The sequence below is a fragment of the Polyodon spathula genome, unplaced genomic scaffold (genome assembly GCF_017654505.1).
Source record: "Polyodon spathula isolate WHYD16114869_AA unplaced genomic scaffold, ASM1765450v1 scaffolds_812, whole genome shotgun sequence".
Classification (NCBI taxonomy): Eukaryota; Metazoa; Chordata; class Actinopteri; order Acipenseriformes; family Polyodontidae; genus Polyodon; species Polyodon spathula.
Window position 1 is genome coordinate 125,936 of NW_024472299.1, and position 14,537 is coordinate 140,472.

At 39.7% G+C, this 14,537-nt stretch overlaps 1 protein-coding gene across 4 annotated transcripts in view; it reads right to left on the reverse strand.

The window, feature by feature from the left end:
- Positions 1-4,678: 4,678 nt before the first annotated feature.
- kif5ab (kinesin family member 5A, b) overlaps positions 4,679-14,537 on the reverse strand; it is a 36,556-nt gene continuing 26,697 nt past the window's right edge. For 2 of the 4 annotated variants that reach the window (XM_041241765.1, XM_041241763.1), the window contains 6 exons: positions 9,616-9,832; positions 9,264-9,420; positions 8,741-8,811; positions 8,396-8,423; positions 7,245-7,338; positions 4,679-6,520 (listed from right to left, as the gene is read on the reverse strand). In XM_041241765.1, the coding sequence (XP_041097699.1) occupies positions 7,260-7,338; positions 8,396-8,423; positions 8,741-8,811; positions 9,264-9,420; positions 9,616-9,832 (552 nt within the window). In that variant the 3' untranslated portion in view covers positions 4,679-6,520; positions 7,245-7,259. Of the gene's footprint in view, positions 6,521-7,244; positions 7,339-8,395; positions 8,424-8,740; positions 8,812-9,263; positions 9,421-9,615; positions 9,833-12,790; positions 12,812-14,537 lie in introns of all 4 variants that reach the window. The other 2 variants (XM_041241764.1, XM_041241766.1) reach the window with 2 other exon arrangements.

The window sequence follows — 14,537 nt, forward strand, 5'->3', positions numbered from 1 at the left end:
GGCGCCAGTCACACAGGTGAGCACCGCTGCCAAGTCCGCTTGTTTTTCACTGAGAGTCAGGGTTTTTTTTTTTTGTGTGTTTGTTTGTTTGTTTTTTGTACTATAGGTGACGTCACTAAGTTAAAATGGTTGTAGGAGTGGTTTTGGTGATTGAGAGGCGCCAGTATATATATATATATATATATATATATATATATATATATATATATATATATATATATATATATGGCGTTCATTAGGAAAAAAATACGCAATTTGTATAAACACCTCCCACTCCCCCTCCCTCTGAAATGGGTTGGGCTTGTTTTTGCAAGCGGAGCCGCTTCTTTTTTTTATTTTCTCGTGAGATTTGGCAACACTGCAGGTGAGTCGGTAGCTGCAGGTAGACCCCCCTCTCCACCCCCCGTCACGTGATTTTTCTTCTGGAAAATTTACTGAACGTCGATTGCAGACTGACCCCTCTCACGTGATTAATGTCCTCTATCCTTTGGCGCGGAGCTTCAGGTCACCCTCGCCATGTGGTAATACTTGTTGGTTAGCACCTATAAAGTTGAAAAGGATCACTATTATTATTATTATTATTATTATTATTATTATTATTAACATATTTGGGATGGTGTCACAACTTGAAAACTTTCTACGTCGTACATTTTACAGTGTTTTTATATGGGTGACACTGTTCATACAGTAAATACTTTAAATAAGTCTCTTTGAAAAAAAAGCGGTAGAAGTTTTTATTAACCGTATTTAATTATTAGGTAGACGTGTTTATCCTTATAAAAAAAAAGCTAAGCACAGTACATTTGCACGGCAATGTTGCAGGTTCCCCATGGTTATGCTGTGTGGTTATCATATTTTGCCATGGTCTGCGATGTTTTTTAGCATGCTTATCTGTCTTTTACAATGGTTATCTATGCTTTACTGGGGTAACTAACGAGTAGCATTGTCAAACTGTACTGGGACGGTATCAATAACGTTTACACTGTACAGAATTTAGAGGGAAAAAAAATGAATAGAAATCACGTTATCACTGCTTAATTTGTAATGCAAATAGCATCCCAGAGATATGTTGTGTGATATATTTAATATTTAACTAACAACTTCAGTGCGTTTTTTTAGCATTATGTAATGTGATAAATATTAAGAGGTGATAAGAGGTGATAAATGGACTTGTTTGTAATTGTTCAGAGAAAAAACTGAGCCAGTGATAAATAAGCAAATAACATGTATATGTTACTGTATTAAAAATCCTGCCAGTTGCAATATTGCAGTCATGCTTAGCTGTATTTAGACTACATTCATTTCAGATCACCACACCAGTGATGACTCCAGCTCGGGCTTAGCTGTCCAGCTCGGGCTTAGCTGTATTTAGACTACATTCATTTCAGATCACCACACCAGTGATGACTCCAGCTCGGGCTTAGCTGTATTTAGACTACATTCATTTCAGATCACCACACCAGTGATGACTCCAGCTCGGGCTTAGCTGTATTTAGACTACATTCATGATTAAGCTAAACATTTTTAAATGGTTTTACTTCAGGCGACACTGTTAATAGAAAGAACACAGGAAGACACTTTATAGATACATCATCTTTATTGAAAGTGTTTTTCTTAGCAGTTACAGAGCATGTTGACAGCATGCACCAATCATTCGACAGACTATAAAACAGTGAGATTCGGACTCTCACTGGCGCTTGCTTCAGAACCCCAAATTTCCGCACTGTTATAAATAATCTTTATAATTTGTCACACACACACACACACACACACACACAATATAGAGACCTTTGTACACCTACCCCTTCTCACACTCTAACCCCAAATTAAATTGCCTGCAAGTAATTCACGTAGAACTTCAAACACTCAATCATAAAATGGAAACGTTTCCCCAAGCATTAGGATTTCTCCTAAATGTTTAACCATTGTCAAAGATATGCAAGACCAGTATAGAGGCCAGCGGTAGTGTTTGTACAGTAAGATATGTACAGTGCAAGGTTATCTAGTTTTTTCCATATAAATATAACTTTTGTAAGTGTGTATTCTCATCCACATTAATGTTGCAGTGCGTCAGAAAAAAAACAAAAAAAAAACACGATTTCTCATGACAGTTTTTGTGATCGATTACAACGCTGATAAAGTTTATACATTTAAACATGTTTAATCCTAAAGTTTGATAATAAAATTAAATCTAATATCCCTCCCTCACCGCAGTTGGTGAAAAGCAGTAGAAGGTTGCATTAAGATCACTAACGGTTGATAGAGTGAATAGCCTCAGGTATTGCCGGCAACGCTGGAATTAAATGTCTAGTGTACGATGATGACAAAATCTGAAACGATTCAAACGGGTGAATTACCACCAACCCTTCTCAAGTCACAAGAATGGGATTGCAAGATTACATTCGGCAAGCAGAAGAGCTGAGGTCAACCAGGGCAGTTGCATGAGATCCTGCTGCACCTTTTCAATTTGAACAGGCACAGGACCTTATTTACAATGTCTTGCAATGGAGGCCAGGCTACAGGGCAAACAATACTGTTGCCAATACCAGGTAAGAATATATATCTTAAAGCCTTGGATAGCTTTGTCTTAACTGATGAGAGATTTCGTTTAATGCACAAAGGACAATCAATTTATTGAGCATGCTTAAAAGTGAACTTAAAATTCAGCATTCAGCCGCAAATATTCAGATACGATCAATTAAAAGGCACAATGATCTCACTTAACCCTTTCCTGACCTGTTCAGTGGTCAGCTATGCTCTCTGACTGGTTGATCAGATGCTACAAGCAAAAGGCACAGCATATACTAAACACAATGGAATGGAATTTAGAGGTGTAGCAACTAGGGGGTTAAAATCAACAATCTTGATCTGCTTCCCCCTTTAAAGAACATATTCAAGTTTCTGTTGAGACTTTAAACTGAACAGATTTAGCAGAGGCCTGCTTGGTCAGGTGGCTTGCACTTCATCTTTTTTGTAACAACACTCAACAAGCATGCCTGGGTGATGACCAGCTGTATCTGTCCAGTCTGTTAAATGAAGCATGCAATTTGCTTTTTTTAATTCACTGTCTGGTGCACATGCAAATCACAGTTGAATGCTAAGATTTTAGATAGCAGTAAACTGTTCAGGGTACATTTACCTAACTGCTTAAATAGAGAAAAGATTTGATTTTGTTGATGTTTTTTTTTCCCCTATCTGATGGGCTGAAGATATAAACTCCAGAATGAAAGCTGAACGATGGTGCTGCTCCTGTTTTTTTTAAAACACTAGGATTACTGTGTGCAATTATTTCATGCAAACACTGCATAACATGCCATCAAATAAAATCAATTCACTTGTATATTACATTTTTTTATTATTTGGTATTATTTAAAAAAAACCCAAAAAACAAAGAAATCACGCCATAAGGATAGGACCACCGTGATTGAAACTGAATCCAGTCTAACAGCTGCTCTATTGAAATTCTGAATAGCTTTTCACCGTACCCGGTTAAGGGGTTGAAGCACCTGTAGCCAGGATGAGCCGTTTTTAGAGCATTTTACAGCACTGGGGAATTGCCATCAATTGCATCAACCACCTCTCTGTGTTTCTCCTGGGATTAGCTCTTAGAGGAGATGAAATCAAAGCTGCGGCCGGTGCTGTAAAATGCTTTAAATCCAGCTGTGGATCAACTCCTTGGTTTCTTATAGTCTGAAGTTATGATTGAATGTTTTGAAGTTACGGATCAGCAAACAACTTCAATTGGGGTTTGAAATCTCCTCAACACCCCAGTACTGGGCTCCAACCATCAGCCTTCCTTTCCATTCTATCAGTTAGTTACAGTGGAGCGTTAGAAGTGACAATGACCGCTTCAGTAGTATGTACAACGTACTGCACAGACAGTACAGCTTCAAAGTATCTAAAAAAACACATATTGAAACAAAACATTGGATCCCAACATACAGACACATATAAATACATTCAGTAATCAATACATACGTACAGTGTAACCTCTATTATCCAAACTGACTGGAAATGTGTCTCTGTATACAGTGCAACCTTGCTAAGAGGGACAGGAAAGGAGCCAAGAGACTGTGCCCTTTGCATTGAAGGCATTTCTTGTAATAAATCCTGTCGGATTAAGATTCTTTAAAAGGGTAATTAGTCAGTGTAACACTTTATTGTACAGTTTACAGTGATCTGATATTATTTATGACTTTTTATGAAAACTATGTCTTAGGTGCTTTTTTTTAATCAAATGTACAGATTTCATATTTTTAGTTTATAGTATATTGGCTTCATTGGGCATAATATTACTGTGTCTGTGAAATGCAAAAGAGCTTTGTACACAACCTGACAGGTTTGCACGGGGGGGGGGGCTTGGAGAATGGATAATAAACGTTTCAATGTACATGCATAAAAATAAATACATAATGTACAGTGCAAAATACTAAACCAGATCCTGAATAATCTACAGACTTGCTTAAACTACAACTTTTAGAGCTACTGTAGCCTTGACTTTGGAAAGAAAAACTGTCCTAGAGTAAAGTAAGGACTTTAGAAAAGGAAGGTAAAATGCATATGCACAAAGATGCAGACCCAACGAATGCCAAGGTGTTTTATATATATATATATATATATATATATATATATATATATATATATATATATATATATATATATATATATATATATATTTCTATGACTGTCATTCTTGTAAGATCTGATTTAAGGCAATAATTGTTTAAAACAAAATATTTGTCTAAAAAGCAGCTTAAAAAGCATTCTCTAACACACTGGCCTGAATCAAAGTTTATGGCGGCTTATAATAACTACAGCACCGCTATAATTTAGAACAAACTCACTGCTTACCGTGTGCTGAACGTGTCCTACTGAAACTTTACAGGAAACGCTTTGACATTTATTATTCACACAAGTGGAACAAGCAGACTCTCATACATAACTGCGTTTTCACATGCTGTAGCTGGTTTTGTAATACACATCTACCAATGCTCAGCTTGGCTGTTGTTCTGCAAGACCACCTTTCACTTTGAGACAAGTTTCTATGAATTTAAGTAGCAGAATCTGTTACTTCATTTACCAGGCTGCATGAATAATGCACATCAAAGCAACCATGGAGAAATGTATTGTGGAGATGAGAACAGAATAGGAGACAATTAAGTAGGCTGGCAATAAGGGTAATCCTCTCAATATAGTACTACATCTTAGTCAACTATTATGAAAGCAATGACCGTACAGGTCCTGATTAAAATTGGATTTTCTTTAACGCTTGAAATATTTGGAACAAGTTAATTGGAAATGCAAATCTTTTCATGCAGGGAAAATGTGGTTACAATATTACTTTGAAGACAAGACAGGGTTTTCTAAGAAACGGACAGATCAATATCTTCATGGTCTAAAAAATAATTCTAGCAATTATATACATTGTGTGGAGTTTTTAAATACCACCGTTAAAAACCATTTTGAACGCAGCTGTACAAAGTAGTGTGTTGAGCAACTAATGTTTTGGTAAAAGTTATATTTTACAGTACAGTAATATGCATCATTAAAACACACAATTTATCGTAGCCTAATTGACTGGGAAAGATGTATATAGTTGAATTACTTCACTTGCAGGAAAACTACATTAGAAATGTATCACAAAGTCCACATATTAATATATCTCTGGCCCTTTCTGCTTCCTTTCTGAAAACATATTTTTTTAGGAATAAAAAATACAAAGCACGTTGTTTTATGTGCGGGGGAATATATAATGTTCCTAATATCATACAGAAAGAGACCGAATTAAGGCTTTGTAAAAACGCCTCAGGTTTTGTTGCCCATCATTTGTCAAGAATCTGCAGCTACTGGAACATCTGGAATTCTGCAACATCGGAGCTCCGCATCAACCACTGGCACATCTGGAGTTCTAGAACCAAGCCCAGATGCTGCCAACGTTCCACCCCAGTCTATTGCCAAAAGCACGACTAAGCACTACTGCTGCTTAGCAGCGTAACCAGCAGAACTGCACATAGATTACACTTTTAAATCACCTGGCTATAACTGAATGGCCACGGTAACAGTGTAACACACTGTTTTAGACTGCGACATGTGATGAATTTTAAGCCCAGCTTGGAAAAAGGTCAATCTTTTGATAAAACCTAAGGACAAAAAAACTTAGCGATTCTGTCTGCTGGCCGTTAGCAGAATCCTGACCGTACTTAATAGTGCCTTTGTCTATGGGAATGCTCCTTTGAGTGCCTTACTGTATATACAAGCTAACACATGACTGTGCTCAGCCCTTCAGCCGTGCAGATTATACACAGTCAGTAATGGAACGGCTCACAACAGACAGCGGTGAGATGGAAGAAGCAGCAGCAACAACAGCTTTTTGTTTTCAGACATTACAGGACATTTAGAAACAGTTAGTAAGCAAGAGACACAACATCTAAGATACAGGAGGAATGGTAATATAGTGCTGTGAGGTCAAGGGGAGCTGATTTGCAGCATGCAGATTGGAGGCCTCAGAACCAATAAGGATCTGTAAAAGAAACGGCTGTTAGAGGTTATTAAGATAGATATGCTCTTTGTTAAAGGTGTGTGGGGAGGGGGGTAGCTGTGTATGATATTATTAAAGTAACTGGAGATAATAAAATAGTTCCACAAATCCATTTTACGCCCCCTCTGGCTATATTGGTCTCGAAATGTGCAGTTTTGAAAGAAACACACATTATTGCAAACATGAATTTCCATTTTAAAACATCCTGGTACTACGCTAGGTTAAAGGAAGTGCTCAGTTTGTTTGCCCTGTTTTCCAGGAAGTTTGTTACAGCTTTATTTTCTTGGTCGTTTCATGGCTGGCAAAACAGAGACTTATCCTAGTGTAGGACCAGAAATCTTGTTTTAAAATGATAATATATATTTTTTCTAAAACATACTTTTCTTTCAAAACTGCACATTTGAGAGCTTTTTTAATGAATGGATGTGGGGGGGGGGGGGGGGGGGGGGGGGGGATCTATTTTTACAAATACAATTACTTAAATGAAACCAGTTTTCACCTGAAAAAAAAGTGAAAAAATGAATCTTTTACTTTCTTACTTATAATTTTTGTAGAAACAAATAAAGATTTATATTGACGAAGGGCCCTGTATAAATATACTGTACACATAGGCTGGTTTTCACAAGTCGTTATTAGAGTTTACAGAGCATTGCTTGGTATCACCAGCAGGGGTCAGTATCATCTACAGTAGCAGTGGGTTACATACCTATATATGAGGTCATTAGCTTGCTGTGGTCTCCTGTGGGATTACATACAGCTTTGAGGGATCCTCGGCCTCACTGCTACAGTGGATGTCATTTCTGAAAATTAAACAATATGTGAGGTATACTGGGCCAAGTGTCTTCAAACCAGACAGCGCAGAATAGCTTCAAACCGCCCCCTTTCCATTTAATGCTGTGCGTTTATAAGCCTGTGTCAAAGGGCTTTGACTATGAGTTCAGGAGCCAGTCTCCAGTTCTGCCACAGACATATACAATGTTGGCTAGATCACCCAAAATGTCTTTAAATTAGTAAGCGCCTTCGCCATCTAGTGCACAGCTAGTGTATTGCCAGCAATACAAAGGGAAACTTGGTCCAAAGTGGCAGGTCACTAGACAGGTCTTACTTCTATGCAGACACATATATATCTAAGAATGGCAACAATCAAAAATATTTGAGTAACTGCAATAAGAACCACACAGGTATTAACGGAGACAGTTAAAAAATATGCTATTTGGGCAACGTGCATAATTATGCACAGATGCCTGTAAAAATACTCAGTGCCACTGAAATGAGCCCGTCTGTGTGCAGCAGGTGGATGCATTTAGACCGCTTAGCTCTTGAATTATTTAAGCCATTTACAAAATGGCGCTTCACCTAAATAATGGACAGGATCTTCACCTGGAAATGTAGGAAAAAAAGCCTTTCTGACGGACAAGTTCCGAGATCATGCCACTAGCTCAGTGGTTAAAGTCATGGACTGCAGTGTTGAAGGATGCGGGTTCGAGACCTTTTATTCTCCTGAAACTGGGTACCAGGGACCCCATTATAAAAGCAACACTCACTCCTAACTGGTGAGTTTATATGTTTTAACTGACCTATGCAATGTCTTTACCAAGTTTCACTGCAATTGGATGAGCGCTTCTCTCGATATGCCATCAAATGTGACAGAATTGTATGTACTGGCGGACCGGCACCACACACCCCCTGATTCTGAGACTCTCGACAGCACGTGCTAAAGAATGTCCTGACCAAGTTTCATCACAATCAGAGAAGCCGTCTCTCAGTAGATGCCAAACATCGCTGTGGACGCAGGAAGACACAAAACACATTCCTGCCCCTGGGCTCAAATGATGCTGAAAGTCAATCTTCACTAACCTGTTGTCATTGACATCTGTAGCATTGCCTGTGCGAAGAGACGAAAGAGGCTGGGTTAGCTTGAATGCAGACCTGGGCTCAGTTACAACTGTAATTGTGTAATTAATTGCAATTACAACGTAATTATAACTGCACCTTTTCGATTGCAGTTCGATTACACATTTATCTGTCATTCGATCATTATTCTTGTATTTTCAGCCACTTTACTGTTGCTGTTGTAATTATAATATAATTGAATTCCAATGCTGAATCTCTCCTGCTTCCGGTCCCATGTTCAAGGGAGAAGCTCTTCTCGTTACTATGCAATACAGAACAGTGGAAGTGATTTTCTATGGAGGCTCTTACCATTATCCACATTCCGCTTCTGATATGTAGCGCTGGAGGTTACTGCCCCATTGCTCAATCCTGCTGTTGCGCTGGAGAGGAACGGGACTTTATTTAGAACAGAAGAATTGTTTGGGAAGGAGGAGAGCCTGTTTGCCTCTTCCTAGCACACCACTGGCCCCTACGAAGTGATCTAATTTAACGGGACACAATCGAATCATTTTTCCAATGCTACTACACTCCATGTATTGTAGATAATAATAATAATAACTTGTTGTTCATATTATTTCGCAGAAGTTATTGAGAGTATCAGATTCTGGGGTTATATGGGGTGTCTGTTTGCCCTTACATCAGTGTCTCACGCTTGCATTTTTGCATATGTACTGGTTATTAAATTGTGATGTCATGACATATTGCTGATAAGTGTCAGGATCATTCATTGCTCCTATGAGCGCTCTTGTTCTGTTTTTAACTGTGTACAGCACTCAGCCATGGCGCTGTGTAAAAGTGCATTTGTACTGTGTTTCATCGCCAGCGTACTTACAGTTTCTCCTGGCTCGGGCTGGGGGCGCGCTGTGTGCGCTGTGCTGTCATGCCGCTCTGGAAGGACGCATTGCTGTATGCCACCGCGTCACCACAGCGGATCACTAGGGGGTTGGTGGGTGAGCACACCGGGTAATGCCCAGGCCGGATAGGCTTGGCTGAAAGAGAAAGAGAACAAAACAGAAATAACGGTCGGGGCAAGGCCTGGCAGACTCATCGCCAGCTTGGCATTACAAATGAAATGGCCTGTCAAAAAAGGACTGATCTCACGCCCCAAGAAGACCGTGCCGATATCCAACCGTCGCTGGTTTCCAGTCTCTAGAGAGGCGCGTGTGCGGCGCTCAGTGGCTCACCGATCTGCGCAGAGTGGGGCCTCCTCAGGGGGTTCTTCGACCTCATCACATCCTTGATTTTCTCCACCTCCTGCTGGTACCTCCGGCGGTCCTTCATAGCGCCCTCCTTGGCCTCCTTCAGTGCACCCTCCAGGGCCTTAACTCTCTCAGCTGTAGTTCGAAGACGTTTCTCCAGTTTAGGAAGCTCACAACGCAGATCTGCATTGTCGCGTACCAACTGTGTGCACAGGAGAAGACATGCGTGTAACATACGTGTAACATACGTGTACAGAGACGCCTAGGATTTGGCTGCACTTGTGGATCTCTTGCTCTGCCGCTTCTATCATGCACTGGACTTGCCTGACCTGCTGTGTGCACCACGTTACTGGATCCTCAGCTAATGCACTACCCTTGCACTACTGTGTCGCTCTAGATAGAACTTGCTGTGATCTTAGCTTGCTGCATCCTAGTTCGTATTGTAATTTAGTAATATGATTCGCACTGTATTTAAATATTAAGCTTGCATTGTAACCCTTTGCTGTAAGTCGCCTTGGATAAAGGCGTCTGCCAAATAAATTTAATAAAATTAAATAACATTTGTAAAAATAAAAAAGGGGGGGGAGTGGGGGGTGGGATTTGTTTTATTAAAACTGCTAAAATTGCTAAAAACTGCAGCAAGTGACCCAACATCTACTAAAGTAGGGGGGTCCAAACCCGGTCCAGGAGGGCGATTCCAGTCCAGGTTTAACAGGCAACATGATATAATGAACTACTTCAGGGTCTGGATGGAGGTTTAATTGGTTCAATTAAAACATTTAGAAAAGGGTTGAAACAAAAACCAGGAGTGGAACAGCTAACTTCGGACACCCCTGTACTAAAGGCTATTATTAGCACTATTATTAGCGCTATTATTAGCTCTATTATTAGCACTATTATTGGGATACCTGATCTAACCCGAGGTCATCCTAGATTAATGACCCACTGCACAAGAACGTTGAGAGATCTAGCGCTTTCGGCTCTAATATTCGGCTGTTCCGAGTGAATATTTTTACCTATCGGATCTTATTTTGGAATCTATTTTGTATCTGTTCAAATCCAACTGCAGAATGGCCAAATCATTTCAAATGACGCTGTGTTGCTAAGCATGATACGTAATTCTCTGAATAAAAAAGATTTGACGAACTACAAACGTGATTCACTTGACCAAACCAGGCTTTTAAAAAAATGTAACGTTCCTTGAAACAGTAACGTTTGTAAACAGAGCCTGTTAACCCCTTAATGTACATAAGGAATGGAGCAGTAGTTGAAACAGTTTCTTCTTAAAATGCATTGGACAGCGACTCAAGCATCACGAGGAGGAAACTGACCCCTTAAATGACCAGATCCAGCCTGCCTGTAAATTTTAAACCCTGATTAGTGCACCTCGTTGCTAATTTATTGTATCATTTTATTTGTGGGTCACATATATCCCTTGTACCTTAAAGGGTTCATTCAAAGGTTCTTTCATTATATTTTTTCTGTTTCCAAACCAAACTGGGTTACTCTAGAAACCAACACCCCAAAAGGTCCTGCATTATATTACTTAATCATTTCCTTTTTTGTAAATGATAATTATTTTCTTCTTTAAAAAAAAAAAAAAAAATTGAACACTGGGGTTTGAAAATACACCCCATTATTTTTTTCTATTAAAACACAAATGGCTTGCAAATGTAACAATCAAGAACGACTGCACAATAACTCCAGCCCCTGAAACTACTTGAATCCATTAGCCTCGTGCACTACAGCCTAGTTCAGACAAAACCTGCAGCTGGAATCAAATAAATCGACTTCCGTCTCTCCACGGTACAGCTAAGTGCTCTTCTGCATTATTAACGCGAATCCATATGCAAACCACTTCACTGCTTGAATCCATTAGCTTGGGCGTGACAGCCTAGCACTCAGACCAGCGGCTCATTTGTAAGTAAAACGGTACCTGATCTTATAATTAAGGAAGAAGGGTCGCATTTTTTGTTTCTAGACCTGATGTACTGCCCTTGATTTACAGAAGCTCCCTGACATGCTTCAGGTTCTCAATCTGCTTGTTGGTTTCGTGTCTTGTTGGTGTCGGGAGATGCATGCCGCCTTTGCCTCGCTGTGTTTAACATAATCTTTAGGTTTGAATAGGTGGGCAATCTGTTGAGCAGAGTGACAACTCTTGTTAAGTTTTTGCTTGGGCGTTTTTATTGTACACGTTATGTATATAGTTTTTTTTGTTCTCTCTGTGCTATTAATTAGAAAACTGTTTAATTCTCGTCTGTCAAACTAAAAAGTGCTGGATCTGATGCAAATTAACCCCTGACTCTGAGCACTATACCACTCTAGTTCACTCTTCTACATTAAAGCACTCAGAGATACTGTTAAAAAAAAAAGAACCCTCAGAATTCTCATCCACCAATCAGGAGGTTGAAAGCTTGTCAGTCAACAGGGAAAGCAAGTGTTTGGTTAATGACAGGAATGAAGCCATTGAGGGGAAATTTCACCCTCCAGGTCACCAAGCATGTGCAACACTATCGGAATGCATGCTACTAAAACAGAAATAAAATGTACGTTTTCTGTAATGTGTATTTCTTTCTAAACTAGACATTTGAGGCCGGCATAACGAATGGAAGGACACAGGCAAGGCAGAGGAAATCATTTTGTTAGTTACAGTTTCCATTCGCCATCTCCTAGTTTTGAAAGTAGTGCACTGTCTAGCAAACGTGTCTTTTGCATTTTTTTTTTTTTTAAATGATATTGGTTATGGGATGTTTCCTTGTAGCCCCCTGGTGGTTCCACTTTAATATTGCACTTTTTAAAGTCAGCCATTCCAAATTACAGAATTAAAACTACAGCACCGAAAAACTGCTCTTTTCTGCAAAAAAACTGCAAGTTTTACACTTGGTAGCTAAAGTGTGTCTTTTGATGCCGTAAGAGAGCAGTTTACAAACTTTAAGTTTTTGCATTCTAGCGGAACGTTTTCTACAAGGAAAATGAAAGGCAGTTAGTAGCAAGTTTGACACGATTCTTCTGAATAGGTTTCTTGTTGCTAGTTTTACATGGCCTAAAAGAGCCAGAATTCAACCCCCTGAAAACAAACCAAGCAAAAAAAAAAACAAGGCCATTGCAGAGCGGCGAGAGTAGCAAAGAGCAAGAAGCAGAAAGGAGGAGGGAGCTGTACCTTGCAGTGCCACTGCATCACCTGTAGGAGGCGCTCTCTCGCGAGGGGACAACAAGGGACAAGGACAGAAGAGGGACAAAGGCAAGAAGGAGAATATGAGGACAAGCAGAACACGGTACTATCGCCAACAGAAGCGCATCAGCCCAGAGTAGGCCCATGGAGCTGTCTATGGGGAAAGCAGATAACAGCAAGCGTCTAGAAGGGTTGGACAAAAAATTAGGAACACTGTCAACAGGGCCACAGCCAGGACGGAAACTGATTCGACATCCGCATCAGGTTTGCAGTCTCCAACGAGACCAGAACTGGGATATGCAGCTTTTATATATTACATATTAAAATCAATTTTCCTGCTAGCAATATTAGCAATGCTCCCATCGGTTCTCAATGCAAAAAGTCCAATCATCCCATATATTTTCAGTGCAGCATTATCGTTAATAAAGCTAATAATAAATGTTGTGCACATCCGTTCATTACAAAGTTCTCAAATGTCCTGTTTTCAAAGAAATGCATTTTGTAGCAAACATGCCTTTGTATTTGTAATCATACCATCTGATTCTACCCTTGGTTAAAGAAACCTGTTTGATAGCAACGCTTTCGGTTAGCACTCGCCTAATCATTTAACACTGAGGGTGAAGTTGCCCCCACCCCTTCAACGCCTTCTTTCCTCTCGTTAACCAATCAGCCGCTTCCCTTTATGACCGACATGCTTTGCAGCCAGTCAGATGCTTGACCCCAAAGACACTCCTGAGGTGAAATGACCCAGGAAGTGCGCGTGCAACAGATTTCCTGGAAAGGAAGGCAAGCAAATGAAGAACTTTCTTTAAGCACGTACCAGCGGTCATGTTTTAAAAATGAAAATCCACGTTTGCCGTATCGTGATTCTTTTTAAAAAAAACAGACCTATATATTCCATGGAATTGCACGACAGGCAATAATTATGAAAGCTGTTTGTTTGCTAGAACTGTGTTAACTGGTTACCCAATTTTTTGTCCAAAAACCCGCTTCTGTCAAAAAAAGTCAAGCCAGAAAAAAAAACCCAATAAATCTTGCAAAAGCGCTTGTTTTGGCAATAGTAGCATAGAAAAGGCTACCGAGTACAGCACTGCCAATAAAGACTGCTTTGCCTTACAGTTTTCAGCTGTGTTTACAACGCCCTATATTGGCTGAAAGAATTTTTAAAAATATGGATTAACTAAGTCTTTGAAAATTATTTTCTCACTTATCGCCAGCATAGCAACCTTCTCAAAAGTATTTTTTTTCCCCAATTAAGCCAATCCATTCTACCACCACACTATAAGATCACTTCCTGCCTGTGCAACGCATAATACAAACAAGAGGGGCACACAAGGGAGCTGTGTAAAGTATAGACGGGAAGGTAGGAAGAATTTATTACCTAGTTACACGTTCTTATGTCCCCCACAGTCCTGAAACTTAAACAGCAACTTGTTACAGCTGTGAAAGATCACAATGAACGTATTTAGAACTCAGCTGTCAAGACGTTTGAGGTCACAGAGGTACTGCAAGCTATTAAAAAAAAAAGTCAGTGAGATATGACGAATGCAACAGAAAAAAGTGATTTTCAAACCACAAGAAGAATTCTTAAGTGACTATGAATTGTATCGCCCTGTACGGCGCTACTGTTTAAGAAAGTTAAGAAGGTGGGGGTCCCAATACTGTACACAGGAAATTGCTTTATAGTGTGGTGGCAAGAAAAAACAAAAGTATGAGGAATGAGAGAGCGGGGCCG